Source organism: Diceros bicornis, chromosome 7, assembly GCF_020826845.1.
Source record: "Diceros bicornis minor isolate mBicDic1 chromosome 7, mDicBic1.mat.cur, whole genome shotgun sequence".
In the NCBI taxonomy this organism is placed as follows: domain Eukaryota; kingdom Metazoa; phylum Chordata; class Mammalia; order Perissodactyla; family Rhinocerotidae; genus Diceros; species Diceros bicornis.
Window position 1 is genome coordinate 53,588,238 of NC_080746.1, and position 17,548 is coordinate 53,605,785.

Below are 17,548 nucleotides of genomic sequence, written 5' to 3' on the forward strand. Positions count from 1 at the left end.
TGTTGCTGGCTTTGGTTTGCTAGTATTTTGCTGAGGATTGTTGTAGCTAGATGCATAGAGGGTTATTGGTCTGCTTTTTTTCCCCCTTGTGACGTCTTTGTTTTTGCAATCAGGGTAAATCTGTCCTCATGGGATAAGTTGGGAAGTGTTCCCTCTCTTCTAATTTTTGGTAAGAATTTGTGAAGTATTGGTATTAATTCTTCAAACTTTTGGAAGAATTCACCATGAAGACATCTGGGCCTGGGCTTTTTTAGGGGAGTGGGTGGGGTTTAAATTCCTAATTTAATCTTTTTACTTGTTAGAATTCCATTCAGATTTTCTACTGTTTCTTGAGTTTCAATAGTTTGTGTTGTTCTAGGAATTTTTCAGTTCATTTAGATGATCTAATTTATAGGCATACAGTTATTCATAAAATTCCCTTATAATCTTTTTTTATTACTGTAGATAGTGATGTCCCCTCATTCCTTTTTATTTTAATTTTATTTATTTATTTATTTAATTAATTTATTTATTTATTTACCCCAAAGCCCCAGTAGATAGTTGTATGTCATAGTTGCACAGCCTTCTAGTTGCTGTATGTGGGACACGGCCTCAGCATGGCCGGAGAAGCGGTGCGTCGGTGCGCACCCGGGATCTGAACCCAGGGCGCCAGCAGCGGAGTGCGCGCACTTAAACGCTAAGCCACGGGGCCGGGCCCCCCTCATTCATTTCTGATTTTAGTAATTTGAATCTTCTTTTTTCGTCTTGATCAGTGTAGCTAAAGACTTGTCAATTTCATAGTTATTTTCAAAGAACCAATTTTTGGTTTTGTCGATTTTCTCTATTTTTCTATTCTTTATTTCATTAATATCTGTGCTAAGCTTTCTTTCCTTCTATTTGCTTTGTGTTTAGTTTGCTTTGATGGAAAGTTATGTTATTGATTTGAAATTCTTATTTTTTTTTGGAGAGGAAGATTTGCCCTGAGCTAACATCTGTGCCAATCTTCCTCTATTTTGCATGTAGGTTACCACCACAGCATGGCTGATGAGTGGTGTAGGTCTGTACCCAGGATCCGAACCCATGAACCTGGGCCGCTGAAGCAGAGTGCAGTGAACTTAACCACTACGCCATGGGGCTGGTCCCCTCATTCTTCTTTTTTAATATAGGCATTTACAGCTGTACATTTCTCCTTAAGCAGTTCTCTAGGTGCATCCCATTAGTTTTCATATTTTATTCATCTTAAAGTAATTTCTAATTTTCCTTGTGATTTCTTCTTTGAACCAGCAGTTATTTAGGTGTGTGTCACTTAACATCCACATATAAATGAATTTTCCAAATTTCCTTCAGTTTTTGATTCTAGTCTAATTCCATTGTTTGGCAAACATATTTGGTATAATTTCAATCCTTTCAAATATATTGAGACTTTTCTTTTAATGCCTTAGCATATGATTGATCTTGGAGAATTTTCCATGTGCACTTGAGAAGAACATGTATTCTGCTATTGGTGTGCAGTGTTCATAGATGTCTGTTAGAACTCGCTATTTTACAGTGTTGTTCAAACCTATTTCTTTGTTGGTCTTCTGCCCAGCTGTCCTAGTTGACCACTATTGAAAGTGTGATATCAAAGTCTCCAAGTATTATTGTTGAATTCTCTATTTCTCCTTTTAATTCTGTCAGTTTTTGCTTCGTGTATATTAGGGCTATTGTTAGGTGCATATATGTTTTTGTTATATCCTCTTATGTTTTGACTTCATGTAGTTTTTTTTTTTTTAAAGATTTTCTTTTATTTAATTTCCCCCCCCAAAGCCCTAGTAGATTGTTGTATGTCATAGCTGCACCTCATTCTAGTTGTTGTATGTGGGACGCAGCCTCAGCACGGCCGGAGAAGCGGTGCGTCGGTGTGCGCCCAGGATCCGAACCTGCGCCGCCAGCAGCGGAGCGTGCGCACTTAACTGCTAAGTCATGGGGCCGGCCCCATGACTTCATGTAGTTTTGCTAAACCAACTGTACCTCTAGCCTTAGGAATGAAGCACTGATTTAAGTAAGGCGTGAGTACATTCTATTTTCACTTTCTACACTGGTCACACTGGTTCAGGGTTGAATATATGTGCTGAGTTGGACCAATCAGTGTCAATTTTAGGACTTTTTTGGGGAAATTCGGAGATACTGAGGCTGGGAAATATAGAATATGGAAGAGTTCCTTGAAACTGCTAGTGCTATGACAGAAGTCAGTATGAAAATTCGGCCCATGTAGAGGAAGGCAAAACAGAGAGACTTACTGAGAAACAGAGTTACCATCTGATCAGACCACACCTCAAGCATGAGCTACTATTGGTCTTTTCAATTATATGAAGCAATAAATTCTTTTTATTGTTTAAGCCTCTTTGTCTATTACTTGCAACTTAAAGTATTTTGACACAATAACCAACCTCACCTTAATGATTCACCAGATATCTGAAAGTGTGGTCTTAATAATATTGAAGAAATATTTTTTGCCAACATAGTTCTGCTTGGCACTTGGAAAACTGATGTGTCTGGCATGTCATAAAATTTTACTGAATGAAGGATATACAATAACTACTGTATTCATGCTTAGATGTCATCTGAGAGTGTGGAGTTAAAACAGAAATTTTACCTAATAATATCTGTTTCCTTTGTCATAATCAAGTGATAAAGATCCAATTTGTTCATTCACCCAGATATTCATTCATTCATTTCCCTCCACATGTAAGGCTAGAGGAATGCATTTCAAACTCTTTGCCTAAACCACAGAAACAAACACATTTTATATCATAACATACACACACAAACATACATATTTCATATACATAGTTCATGAAATATACTTATCATACTCATCCTTACTATATGTGATAACTCCTTTTTCTGTTCTATTTTTATTCTTTTCCATTTTTAATATATTTCTGGTGTTGATCCACCAAATTGATTTTAAAATCAAGTAATGGGTCATGGCCTACGGTATAAAAAACATTGCTGTGGGCTAGGGGTATATTGAAAATAAATAACGAGGACAGCATGGGCAGTGACTACATCAAGATGGGAGTGGAGTACTGGAATAGGGTCTGCTGTATCTGTACCAAATGTTCAGTTGCTGGAAGTTGGCAGAGACTAGGGCAGTCAGTGTAGCAGGGGTTACTTAGGAGGCTCAGGGCAGGGGCTCTTCCACAACTAGCATCTAAGTACAGTATCTTAATATTTTAACAACCAGTATAGTCTTTCTAGTCCACACCAGTGAATATCAGACTTTGATACCAAACTGCATAATGTGATCTCTGCGCTTAATTATCTAATAGTAAAGTTAAAACATGTAGACACATAGCTACGATATGTATAGCTATAATACATTATAATATAGCAGTTCCTCAACAAAATTTTTCTTTTAGTAAAAAATCTTTATTACATCAGAGGAACCGGTCTCAGACATGCTTTTAAGAGAAAAGAATAGACTAAAGCATAACTCTTAAGAAAAAAGATGGTAAGACACTTCTAAAAGTGCTTTCTTCAATGAACAGAATTCTATTGCAACACGGAATTCAGTTATGATTAAGGGAACCAGAAAATCGCTAGTTTAAATCTTGTTTATATTATGACTTCTCTTTATTTTGGTATATTTTCTTATTAAACTATCTTGAAGAGCATAGATTCCTACTTTTTCACTACATATAATGTATATCCACACACCTCTAGATGTATCAACTCTTTTATTTTTTTTATTTTTATTTTTTTTAATTTTATTTATTTATTTTTTCCCCCAAAGCCCCAGTAGATAGTTGTATGTCATAGTTGCATATCCTTCTAGTTGCTGTATGTGGGATGCGGCCTCAGCATGGCCGGAGAAGCGGTGCGTCGGTGCGTGCCCGGGATCCGAACCCGGGCCGCCAGCAGCGGAGCGCGCGCACTTAACCACTAAGCCACGGGGCCGGCCCTCAACTCTTTTAAAAGTGAGTTTTAAACAAACCTAAGAAAATTTGCTCATCACTGATTAGGAATTCCCCAAACTGGCTCCACAACTGAATCCAATCCACTTCAGTGTACATTCACCAGGCTTACAAACCTGTAAAAAAACTGTTTAACAAATGCAAAGATAATATTTTGGGGAGACAGAAATATGTATAAATTATTCTAAGGCAGACTGTTATCAACGCAATTTAGGAAAACTGAGGGATAAGCCATTAAATTTTAAAATTGAAGCATAATTACATTCAGTTAAACGAACAGATATTGTTTAGAGCTCAATTGTTTACTCAAGAGTTTTGACAAATGCATAAACTTGCCAATCAACATACAGAAAGTTTCTAGGGGCCAGCCTACTGGTGCAGTGGTTAAGTTCGTGCACTCTGCTTCGGCAGCCTGGGGTTCGTGGTTTCGGATCCTGGGCAGGGACCTACACACCGCTCGTCAAGCCATGCTGTGGTGGCATCTCATATACAAAATAGAGGAAGATGGACACAGATGTTAGCTCAGGCCTAATATTTTCCTCACCAAGGGAAAAAAAAAAAAAGATAAAGTATCTAGAAAGTTCTCTTGTACACCTTTCTAGTCAATCACCTTCCAAGCTCAAAAGAAACCACTACTTTGATTTCTATTCCCACAGATTAGTTAGACTTTCATATTGATGGAATTGTACAGTACCTGCTCTTTTGTGTCTGTCTTCTTTCACTCCACTTGCTTTTGAGATTCACTCAAGTGTATATCAGTATGAGTAGTAGTCTGTTGCAGGATTATATTTATTTACTTATCCATTCTTCTATTGAACATTTGGGTTGTTTTGACTTTTTGTTATTTTGAATAAACTAGCCATTAATTCTGAATGAACAAATTGAGTCTTTTTTTAAATTTGAACTATTTTAAGAAATTTCTGGGCCAGCCCCACGGCTTAGCGGTTAAGTGCGTGTGCTCCACTGCTGGCGGCCCGGGGTGCAGATCCCGGGCACGCACCAATGCACCGCTTCTCCGGCCATGCTGAGGCCGCGTCCCACATACAGCAACTGGAAGGATGTGCAACTATGACATACAACTATCTACTGGGGTTTTGGGGAAAAAAAGGAGGAGGATTGGCAATAGATGTTAGCTCAGAGCCGGTCTTCCTCAGCAAAAAGAGGAGGATTAGCACGGATCTTAGCTCAGGGCTGATCTCCCTCACAAAAAAAAAAAAAAAAGAAATTTCTTGGGCCGGCCCTGTGGCTTAGCGGTTGGGTGTGCACGCTCTGCTGCTGGCAGCCCGGGGTTCGGATCCCGGGCGCACACCGACGCACCGCTTCTCCAGCCATGCTGAGGCCGCGTCCCACATACAGCAACTAGAAGGATGTGCAGCTATGACATACAACTATCTACTGGGGCTTTGGGGGAAAAAATAAATAAAAAAAATGAAAAAAAAAAAGAAATTTCTTATTCATAAACAAAGTTAGACTGAGTGTAGGTAATTTAATGCTTGTTTAAAGCCTTCTTCATGGCAGTAGCAATAAACCAACTGCAAGTTTTTTTAAAAAAGCTATTCTTTTTCTATCTTTACATTCTAGTCTGATATACTTAACTCAATTACTTAACTACATAAATTAGGATTAGACTCTTGTAACCCACAACTTCTCTTAGCCCAGAAACGCAAGAAGAGATGTAGTATTATGGGTGTTTGTCATTTATTTTCTTTTCAAGAACAGACTCAGGGAAGGTATGACCTAAACCTTGCTCTGTAGTAAAACATCTCTTATCTTGTGGGTGGATATAACTTTCTGATGCCCAAGGACTTTGTTGCTATGCCAATCTGAATTAGAAAAGGCAGAAACTCTAACCTTAGTTATCAGTCCCCCTTTGCATAACAGTGTGAGCATTGAGAAAAGAAAACTATACTATAAACTTTTTTTTTTAGAATGTTATTTGACAACTCTATGGGAGAGCAGGAGCTGGGACGCTGGAAAAGCTGAAAGCAAAGAGATAGAAAGGAAATGGGGGTGGGCAATGTTCACAAAATGATATAATTAAATCTTTCTTTTGGTTTGAACGTTCTTTCCATCAAATTCCTTCATAAAGATAGGATTTTATTTAATATTGTGTACCTGCCTTTTACTTAAGCTCAGTTAAGCAAGGTCTTATGAACATTGTTTCTTTCTTTCTGCAAAACTGTTGTTCAAGATGTGTTTGTGTCATATTTTTCTTAAACTGGGGTATTCAGGTCCGCAGGTGTAGAGATACATACTCAGCAGTTTGAGAGTCTACCAACACATTTCAGTTTAGTTTTGTATTTCATTTCAGCTTTGCTTAAAAACAATATTTACCACACATTAAATTAAAACTTCCTTTTGCTATGATAATTCACAATCATAGACATTTCCCTTAAGTAAGACTTCACTTTCCTTTTTTTCTTTTTTTAACTTTTTTTATTGTGGTAAAATATACATAACATAAAATTTACCATTTTAACCATTTTTAACTGTATAGTTCAATGGCATGAAGTACATTTACATTGTTGTGTAGGCTTTAATTTCTTACATCGGTATTTCTTAAACTGGAATTTTCAAGAGTATTTGATCAGTTTCAAAAGAACATTTTTTTCCTTTAAAAAACGGTTTATATATTACTCAAGATTAGGAATCAGTATTTTAGGTAATAAATTCCTCTTACAATATAGAAATTTTGTCTCTTGACAAATGAGTATTTTTGCTTTCTTTAGATAATGAGAATGATACAGACATGGTTTTTCCCTTTCTTACCTAGAAGTGCAGAACAAAATTCAATCTTTAATTGTGGTGTTTTCTCTATATAGAGACAAATATTAGTATGTCTATATATTTGTCTTTCTTTAATTATAAATTGTCCTATTTTACATGGTTTATATTTTACCTTGTTTCAAATTCTTTTTAGCAAGTAGGTACCATGTTGTTTTAAACTCACGCTGAAAATTTTGGCCCAACGTAGTAAACTATAAGTAATGCTGAATTCAATCTAAATTTTAGGAACCCTTCAATAATAGCAACTAACATTTTTAAAGTACTTACAATGCGCCAGGGCACTGTGCTAATCAATTTACTGTAAATTATCTATAAAACCCTATAATGTAGATACTATTATCAATGCCACTTCACAGAGGTTCAAAGAAATGAAGAATCTTCTGCAATGTCCTGAAGCGGTTCTGTTAGGACTCAAGTCTGAATTCCAAAGCTCAGGCTCCTAACCATAATGCACACTGCATCCCAAGCTGCACACCCAACTTTCCCTTATTGATGGTTTTTCTGAGATTCTTTGTGAGAATACTCAGCGCTGCCCCCAACGAAGCGGAAGCCCGTCTTCTAGCAAACTTTTCCCTCTTGCGCCAAGTTTCCTATCACGTCCGCCCTCTTAGTGGAGTCCTAGCCCACGCTCCGACCCTGGTCCCCCACAGAGCCTTGTCCCCTCAGACCCTCGTGCCTCAACAGAGCCCCTCCCCGCCACACGCTGGCAGCCGCAACAGAGCCCTGTCCCCTGACATCTTGGCCTCCCTGCACAGGCAGCCTGGTCCCTTCAAACCCTGATCTCTTAGCAGGGCCCAACTCCTCACACTGATCATCCCCGCAGAGCCCCGTCCCCTCAGGCCCTCGTCCCCGAGTCCCCAGACGCCGCTTTTCCAGCACAGCTGCGATTCTTGTACCGCAGCAGACAGCAATACCCCTCAGCAAACTGTCGCAGAGACTTCTCCCTACAAAGGTGCCATTCCAAACCCTAATTAAGGGCACCTCTCCACTTTTCTCCTTTCCAATTTCTCCCAGAATCGTGCTTTTTTTTTTTTCTATTCTCCTCTTTTTCTGCTTCTTATTCACTCTCCTCAACCTCCCCCACCATCTCGTGGGCCCGTTTCAGTTCCCAGACTCCCCCTCAAACTCACCCAACGCCCTGTCTCCGCGAGTTACGACCCCCAACGGCTCCGTGCTTTACTCTTACCTCGGCTCGTCCAGGCCCTCTCGGAGAGGCGCTCCCCACACACGCCCCGCCCCCAGTAGACCCTTCGGCCAGTCGTCGCCCGAAGCTCCGCCCCCTCCGAGTGTATTGGTCACCGTTCCTGAAAAGTCCCGCCCCCCAGTTTGCAGCCCGCCTCCCTGCCCCGCTTCCCTTGTTTTCATTCCCCCTGTCACACGAGGCAGTGGCAAGCCCGAAGTGGGCGGGGCGAAGTTGAGGGAGGGAAGGGGGCGGGAAGAGGGCGGAAAGTGAAAGGCACAGAGCGCCTCTCTTTCCCCCGTCTGACTCGTTTCTCTACTGCTCCGGGCCGCCGTTGTATTGTGGGATCGCGGCGCCGCGCCTGAGACGCTGGGATCCGCGGGGGAGCCCACTCGCTAGCACCTCCTGTCGTCCGTAAGGCTGCCCTGCTCTTTCTCGGCACCCCAACTCGCCCCCATCGCCTCCTCCTCCATCCTCCAGTTCAAAATGGCGGCGGCGGCGGCAGCGGCGGCGGCGATGGCTCCTCCGGGCTGCCCGGGTTCGTGCCCCAACTTCGCCGTAGTCTGCTCGTTCTTGGAGCGCTACGGGCCGCTGCTCGACCTGCCTGAGTTGCCGTTCCCCGAACTGGAGCGGGTGCTGCAGGCGCCGCCGCCGGACGTCGGCAACGGAGAAGGTAAGCAGGGGGCCCGAACGCCCGGCGGGAAGCGGCCCTGGCACGCTCCTTCGCCCCGCTCTTCACAGACACCCCAGGCCTCTTTGGCCCTGTCCTCCCCCTGGGGCACAGCTCCTCCCGGCCCGTCTTCTCCGCCTAGCCCCCGGGGTCTTGGGCTGTGGGGAGGCGGGGCGGAGGCCCCCTAGGGCCACTCGGCCCGGCGCGGAGCGGAGGTGGGGGCGTCGCGGGCTAGGTGTGGGCTCGGGGCGGGGAGGGGTCATTGTGCTTGTCGGCTGCCCCTGGGACTGCTACCCCGCGGCGGGGGCCTGTCCCCCACCCTTTCTCCCTTGGTGGCGGGGGAAGGGGAGCGCAGGTTCCGGCCAGCTTTGCGCTTTTCTCCTCCTCCCCTCCCTTGCTCCCTCCCCTCCTCCCACCATCCTCCCGACCATCTCAGGGGAGGCTGGGCTCATCTTCTCGGGGCGCCCCTTTCTCTGCCTCCACCTGGGTGGAGGACACTTCAGCTCTCCCTCCCTCTAGTGGGAACTCCCCCGAGAGAGTCGGCTCTCGTTCCTCTTCCCTTCCTCTCGAGGGTCGGCTTAACCCCCCAAACTCCTTCCTCTGAGTAAGGAGGTTTGCTCCTCCTCCATGGGAGGGGGTCCTCCTCCATGATCGCTTTGGGGGGAGAAGTCGGTTCAGCTTCTTCACTTTGGAAAGTAGAGGGTTAATTTCTCCTCCCCCATAGTTTTCCTCCTCCCTCCCCTCACCTCCCCCCAAATAATAGAAAAGCATCTCCCCACTTTTCCAGTCCCTTCCCCCTTCATCTTGGCAGCAGGGCTTAGGGGAAGAAGTCGCCTTCCCATTTGCAGGGTGGGGTGGGGTGGTTAGTATGTAGGCTGGAGGAGGGGCTCAGACGTAGGGGAAACAGTTGAAGAAGGTGCTTGTTGCTCATGTTTCTCTCTCTGGTGCCGCTGGTCTATTATTGGTGTTCGCAAGTGGTGCTCCTTCCACATAAGGCCACCGCGCGGGTGCAGGGCGCATGCTCTGCCCGGCCCCATTGAAACTTCCTGCTGCTGCTGCTGCTGGTGCTGGTTCTTTCGCTGGAGCATCTCAGCGCTGCTCCTGCTGCCTCCAGCCCTCACACTGAGCGCATACACTCACCCCTTATTTATTCCCTATCTATGCCTCTCCTTTTCTGGCACATTTCTTCCCTCAGAGAAGGGTTTTTTGTTGTACTCTAAGCATTGCCTTTATCTGGGAACAGCCCTTGGCTGGAGACGAAACGTTTTCCAAATAGGTCTTTTCTTTTTTTTTTCCTTTTTTTGTCCGTATTAGCTGGCCAGAGTGGATTGGATATTGTACAAGATTGATAGCTGTTTCCTTTCCAAAAAAGCAGGGTCGCTGTTCTCCATGGAAATGAAGTTTCTGTTAACAGAATATATTTACATTGCTAGGAAGGGCCCAAGTGTGAAGTTCTTCAGAGTATTACCTAGAGAGAAAGTGATGTTATGGCTACCAAAGATTCAGATTAATACAGCAGTTATGGTACAGGCCTATATCTCTTCTTACTTGCCCAAATCTCTACCCTTAACAAACTCTGGCATATAAAAGGCTAATTTTTTATATGGTGTAAAATAGGAGAGTGATTAGTTACATTATATAAAGACTTCCTACAGAATTTCTTTAAGAGTTGAGCTCTCCAATACAGTAGTTTCATTATCATATTGTATTTACATTCAATTTTTAAGGAAATAGTCATTTTTTTGTGAAGTCGAATGCCTTAGTAAGTTGCTTTTAGGATACCTTGGGAAATGATAGTAATGTATCTATCAGAAATGTGGGAATTTGGGGAAAGAGATTGCTGGTAAATTATTTTTGAAATTTACTTGGAACAAGTTGAAAGGCAGGCATAGACCTTCTGTGATGGCATTGTATTTTGGGTGGTATACAAGATTGCTTGCCCCTCCATTCCTTTTAAGTATTTTGGCTGAATTTGGCTTATATTAGTCATGGAAGAAAAAATATCAGGATCAGTTTAATACTTCATGTTACCTTTCTATCTAGAGTTGAGCAGTGGGCCTCCAGCTAAGTAAAAAATGGGAAATAATCTGGGCTGAGAGATTATACCAGTGGGTTCAGCCACTGCATTATCTTTGGTGTAGTTGCAACTATAATAATAGATCTTGTCCTAGGGTGATCTAAGAATAATTATTAATTAATGTTACATAGTTCAAGATAGTTGGCAAATGAAAAGTCTCTGCAGGTGAAATGCCGTTAACTGCAGGGAAAAGATTTTCAGGCCTTTGATGATGGTTAACCTACTTGTAATAGTTGAAAAAAAAAATGCTGGTCCAACTGACAAGATTTGAACTAAGTCTTTTTGGGAAGGAATTGTGGTATACTAGAAAGTTAAAAGACATAGGTTTTAGTGTTGAACAGTGTAATATGTAGGTTGTAGGGCAAATTAATTTCTGTGGGCCTCAGTTTCTTCACTAGAATATCTGAGGATCAAATGAAATGTTTCAAAAATCCTTTCATAAATGAAGCCCTTATAAATATTCTTGTGTTACGAATTTTATTAAAGGTGTTGGTGAGACAGAAGACACACAAGTGCATTTAGAATTAAAATGTTAAGTTTTTAGTATGTTGTGAGAAAGAGGTTTGAGCACAGGTATTGAGCTATTATGTGCTTGGAGCACAGGTATTGAGCTATTATGTGTATTGTAATCAAATGAGTTTTGCTTTTTATGAATTTGAGTGTTTTTAAAAGACAGTTCTTAGTGCCATTTAAAGAATTCTAGTTTATAAAACTTTTGGTTTTTTTTCCTAGTATGATTATCCCTTAAAAGGTGCTTTTTAAAGTATATTCTTCTGAGTTGCCAGTTTAATCCTTTTTACCTAGTTGTTCATTGTCATAGGTGTATCAACATTATGACATCGTTTGGAGGAGACTGTAGTTCTCTGTATTGTCCTTGTTTAAGCACTTTATGATTTTTCCCCTAAAAATTTGTTTATAAGTTTTAATTTGACATTGTGGCTTCAGCTTAAAATGCTTACTTTATCCACCATACAGTCAGTTATGAACTTGCTTTTATAAACTACGTGTTTAGTTTTAATGATGTAATAACAGCAAGCATTTATTGAGCATTTACTGTGTGCAGACATCATCTCATTATTCTTACAACTATTCTCTGAGATTGGTACTATTATTCTTATTTGGCAGGCATAGAAACTAAGGTTCAAGAGGTTGATTCAGCTGCCCAGTGCCCAAGATTATATTGTTATTGGTAGAATCTGATTTCCAACCCAGGTCTGTCTGAGTCCCAAGCCACACGATTATATAATACCTTGCCATTGAGCCATGTTTCTCAGACTGCATCAAGGTGCCCCAGGGTATTGCCACCAACTTGCAGAGGCGCTGTCTGGTAGTTTAAATTTTCAAGGGAGATACAGCAGTACCTGACATCTCGTGGTTGCCAGGTGAACTGCTCGCTTGAGATAGTTCATGGTTTCAACATTAGATTGTGCTACATTCCTTTTGATGACGTACATTTGTCAAGTTGGACTTTTGGGGATTACTGTGATAAAATGCAAATACTACATGAAAATCGGTATGGAACAGGAAATAAGAATAGCAGTGTCCAATCTGATCCCAAGGTTTGAGAAGTTGTGCAGTGCCCTACCGTAATATACATTCTTTTTTTTTTTTTTAATTTTATTTATTTATTTTTCCCCCCAAAGCCCCAGCAGATAGTTGTAGGTCATAGCTGCACATCCTTCTAGTTGCTGTATGTGGGACGCGGCCTCAGCGTGGCCGGAGAAGTGGTGTGGCGGTGTGCGCCCCGGATGGAACCCGGGCCACCAGCAGCGGAGCGCGCGCACTTAACCGCTAAGCCACGGGCCGGCCCCCTACCGTAATATACATTCTATAAGTAATTGTGGTTATTTAAGAATGAAGTAAAAACATAATTTTTTCAGTTGAGATAGATTAGTTTTTCAAATCGCTACTAACAACTTAATAAATGGAACTGTTATTATTTCTTGGCCTAGGGATGCTTTGAAAAAAATTAGTGAAATATCAAGGGTGCTGTAAACCTAGAAAACTTGGGAACCTATGCTCTAGAGACTATCATTGAGTTTTGAGGCTAGAAAGGACTGTTGTGTCTATTTTGCCTTTATTTTGCAGGAAAGAAAACCAAGGTATAGAGATTGGTTTCAGGTGTATACAGCTAACTCTTGGTGTTATTCAGACCATTGTTTGAAAACTATACGCTGAGATTATCAGCAAAAAGGTTTAGATTTCTTGTTGATATTAGTTAGAATAGGAAAAGGATGTGCCAACTGAAGGTGTTATTTTATCCTCCTCCCTCACAATGTACTTGAGCCCTCCCAATTCTGTGCTCTGTAGGACTTCCCAGCTTCCTCCTGACTGGAAATGGATGATCAGGAGGTATGGATACAACTAAAAGTGGACATTGACTTGGTGGGATTACCGATACCCAAGGCTCCCAGTCATCTTTCCTCTCCTGCAGAGGACGTTCTTTTTCGAGAGAAAAATATACTTTTTCATTCTTTAAAGAGAGTCTTTGTTTTATTTATTTATTTTTGTGTGAGGAAGATCAGCCCTGAGCTAACGTCTGTTGCCAATCCTCCTCTTTTTGCTGAGGAAGATTGGCCCTGGGCTAACATCCGTGCCCATTTTCCGCTACTTTATATGGGATGCCTCCACAGCATGGCTTGACAAATGGTGCATTGGTGCGTGCCCAGGATCCGAACCTGCAAACCCCGGGCCACCAAAGGGGGGTGCGTGCACTTAACCGCTGTGCCACTGGGCCAGCCCTAAAGAGAGTCTTTGTATGGGTATTGGTTGAGAAGTTATATATGTCTAATAACAGTCTATTAAGGTATGTATGGATATGGTTCCCATAGTTTATTCCATAGTTTATACTGTGGTTGAGTGAGTTATTGGTATAATATTAAATAAGTTAAATCATTAGTTTTTGTCGTTTGATATTTTTTTAAGATTTTATTTTTTTAGAGCAGTTTTAGGTTTGATTTGTTTTTTGCATTTATTGATGATTTGAAGTTTAACTCTTGCAATCAAAATGTCAAATATAAAAGGATATACCCTTTATATTTAACTGGAGTTGTGACTGTAATTTAGTATATCCTCCCTTACTGGTGCTAATTGAATTTTGTGACGATAGTTTTTCGGTGCATTTGATAAAGTAGAAAGGTAACTTTACCATAACTGGAGCCACCATCTGTTGTTTTAAGCAAAGGATCTTACCAGATGCATGTGCCAGAAGTTGCCTGGGTTTACAGTGGTAGACCATTGGTGGTAGCGTTGCTGGAACCAGAGCCTGGTTTGGTTGAAAATGTCCAGCTCTGGCTCTTACATCTTTGAAAAAAAAATATTGCTTAGACGTTATTTAGAGGGAAAGAAAGAAATGTATTTCTTCTCCATCATTTTTTGATATATCACAGAGTTGAGGTAACCAAAAGGTATGGAGGTTTGGAGGGAGGTTGCTGGCATTGTCCTAGGACTGGAGATAATAGGGACAGAAGGATTTTTCTGCCTAAATTGGGCCTGTTAATGTAAATGGACCCACTTGTTTTTTTCCTTATTAAGAAATTTGCCTTGAAATTTGTCTGTGCTAAATTCTCAGCTAGTAAGAAAGGTAAGCCGTTATTAGCTACTTCATTTACTTAATATGTGTATTGAGAATCTGCTCTGTGCTAAGTACAGTAAACACAGTGGGGATTATTTTTTAAAAAACATTAAACATGGACCCTTCTTTTAAGGATTTTCTAATCTAGTAAGAAGTAGCTAAATTGAGCTTGAGTTACTTTAATATTCAAAAACTTATTTTTTTCTCTGGGATTTTATCAATTGGAGTAGTAATATGTGAATTCTAGTCTATAAATTAATAGACTAAAATTATCTCTATGATAATTTTATGGTGAGATGTACAACCGTATGCAGTGTGGAAAAGTAAGAACAATTCAGATCCAAAGTGCACTTTAGTTTGAATCATGTATTCAAGGAAGGTATTTATGTGTATTCCAGGATTTAAGAAAATTTCTTTGGCTCTCTACCTGATGGATATAGTCTTAATATATTATGCCTGGGTGTTTTTTGTTTTGCTTTTTCTGTTTTTACTGTATGGTAGATCTCATTACAAAGGGTTTCAGGGTGTTTTCTATTTTCTTTTTATGTTAGAATTTTTATGGTATCAAATATTACTTGAGAGAGTAATCTGGGGCTTCATTTTTTTTTTTTTTTAAGTGATGTTCTTTCAAGAAATCTTAATTGATTACCCTACTATGTGCCGGGCATGCTTATGCTCTAGGAATACATTAATGAGCAAGATAGATGAGATCCTTGCCCTTATGGAGCTCACAGTTTAGCAGCAAAGATAGACAATGAAGCAATAAGTTTTTAAAAAATTTTATTGTATGGGCAAGTATAATGTGCACTTTGTAATGATACATATTTTAGTGAATTTTGTTTTATAATTTGTTTAGCTTTGTATTTATCCTGTCTATATGCCTTTTTTCCTGTATTTGTACTCATTTAGCTTAATCATTTTCTGGATGGTAGAATTATAGGTTTTCATTTTTTTTTTTTTTGGTTTTGCTTATATTTTTTCACATTTCATTGTCTATACTAAGTATGTCTTTGGTACAATCACCAAAAAAAAAAAAATTATTTAAAAGTAATCTTTTACCAAGAAGTGAAATGGGTGAAGGTGGTCAAAAGGTACAAACTTCCAGTTATAAAATAAACAAGTCCTGGGGATGTAATGTATGGCATGGTGACTATAGTTAATAATACTGTATTGTGTATTTGAAAGTTGCTAAGAGAGTAGATCTTAAACGTTCTCATCTCAAGAAAAAAAATTTTGTAGCTATGTGGTGATGGATGCTAACTAGACTTTTTGTGGTGATTGTTTCGTAATATATACAAATATTGAATCATGTTGTATACCTGAAACTAATATGTTATATGTCAATTATATCCTAAAAAAAGTTAAAGAAAAATAAAAGTAGTCTTCTAAGAGGCTTTATAAAAGGAAAATTGAGTTGCTGCTTTTATTTACTTTTAAACCTGAATTACTTCTCACAATGAATATTACCGTTATCCACCCGAGTCACCTAGATCAGAAACCAAGGAGCCATCTTACACTTTAACCTCTGACATACTTTCTACTTTGTTCCAAGTCTTGAGTCGATTTCTTTATCCTCTTTTATATTCAGCCTCACTTTTCTATTGTCATTGCTACCCTGTTTTAGTCATGCTGAACTGCTTGCAGATCTCTGAAGGTCTGAGAGGTTGTTTCACATCTTTAGCCTTTTCTTCATCCTCCTACCTGAGTTGAATATTCTCTTTCCATCTTTCTTCCCTAGCCTGCTCACTGTACTCCTACCCATCATTAATCTGCTCTTTAAGCACCAAGTGCTCTGTGAAATTTTTCGTGCTTCCTCTGTTTCTCAAGTTAAATTAACCACTTCTGCCTCCTTATCCCCACGTGTGCCCTGTGTAGATTTCATATCATTAGTACTCATTACACATTTTGCACTTACAGTCCAGCCTACGAGACTGTAAGCTCTTGAAGGCAAGGATGAGTGTTTATCAGATGAATAGTTTTTCCCTGATTTATTATAGGACCATGTCTGTTCTAAAACTTCATTTTAGAATTAAATCTTATATAAAGTAAATTTTTAAATAAACCTTTGCTCAACATATGAGAATGATACTCTTTCCATAGATAGTTGGAAGTAATTGACCTGTTGGTTAGTGCTAGCACTTCAATTAACCAGATTTTGTGTCCCATTTGGTTAGTGTAATATTGTATTTTAAATGGATGCATGGAATTAGAAGTTAAAGATGAGTTTGTGATAGTCTAATACCGGGGTGGCAAACTACAGTTTGTGGGCCAAATCCGGCCTATAGACTGTTTTTGTAAATAAGGTTTTATTGGTGTACAGCCATGCTAATTTGTTTGCATATTGTCTGTGGTTGCTTTCATGCTAAAGTGGCAGAGTTGAGTGATTGTGACAAAGAACATATAGCCTGCAAAATCTGAAGTATTGGGGCTGGCCCTGTGGCGTAGCGATTAAGTGCGCGTGCTCCACTGCTGGCGGCCCGGGTTCGGATTCCCGGCACGCACCAACGCACTGCTTGTCAGGCCATGCTGTGGCGGCGTCCCATGTAAAGTGGAGGAAAGTGGGCATGGATGTTAGCCCAGGGCCAGTCTTCCTCAGCAAAAAAAGAGGAGGATAGGCATGGATGTTAGCTCAGGGCTGATCTTCCTCACCAAAAAAAAACCAAAAAACAAAAACTGAAGTATTTATTTATTTATTTATAGGAAGGAACTTCTTCTTTCTTTTTTTTTTTTTGTGAGGAAGATCACCCCTGAGCTAACATCCGTGCTAATCCTCCTCTTTTTGCTGAGGAAGACTGGCTTTGAGCTAACATCTATTGCCAATCCTCCTTTTTTTTTTTTTCCCCAAAGCCCCAGAAGATAGTTGTATGTCATAGTTGCACATCCTTCTAGTTGCTGTATGTGGGACGCGGCCTCAGCATGGCTGGAGAAACCGTGCGTCGATGCGTGCCCGGGATCTGAACCCAGGCTGCCAGTAGCGGAGCACGCGCACTTAACCTCTAAGCCACGGGGCCCCTGAAGTATTTACTATCTGGCCCTTTACAGAAAAAAATTTGCTGATCCCTGTTCTAGTGAAGAAAGATAACTATCAGATGATTATCTTTGTGTATGAGAACACTTTTAGAACCAGAGTAATACAAATTAAGTGCCTAGGGTGTCCTGTGAGTGAAAATAATAAAGCAGTAGTTTCCTAAGTATTTATCTAATTTTACGTGCAACTCTTTTACTATTACTCTTTTTTCTTAGGTTCGGTCAGTCTAAAAGCTTTTCTGTTAATAGGGTGATGACATTACATTGAACTATTTTCTTTCGCTCAAGGATAGCC

At 40.6% G+C, this 17,548-nt stretch overlaps 2 protein-coding genes across 5 annotated transcripts in view; one reads left to right on the forward strand and one right to left on the reverse strand.

The window, feature by feature from the left end:
- The window catches only part of AAMDC (adipogenesis associated Mth938 domain containing), a 33,197-nt gene extending 25,245 nt beyond the window's left edge, over positions 1–7,952 (reverse strand). Inside the window, exon 1 of one of the 3 annotated variants that reach the window (XM_058545531.1) lies at positions 7,912–7,952. The gene's annotated coding sequence lies outside the window, so the exon portion shown is untranslated. Of the gene's footprint in view, positions 1–3,958; positions 4,052–7,855 lie in introns of those variants that run through there. The other 2 variants (XM_058545530.1, XM_058545529.1) reach the window with 2 other exon arrangements.
- A 259-nt stretch (positions 7,953–8,211) lies between these two features.
- Positions 8,212–17,548, forward strand: part of RSF1 (remodeling and spacing factor 1) — a 148,033-nt gene continuing 138,696 nt past the window's right edge. The window contains exon 1 of one of the 2 annotated variants that reach the window (XM_058545533.1): positions 8,212–8,578. In XM_058545533.1, the coding sequence (XP_058401516.1) occupies positions 8,392–8,578 (187 nt within the window). In that variant the 5' untranslated portion in view covers positions 8,212–8,391. The remainder of the gene's footprint in view (positions 8,579–17,548) is intronic. The other variant, XM_058545532.1, reaches the window with a different exon arrangement.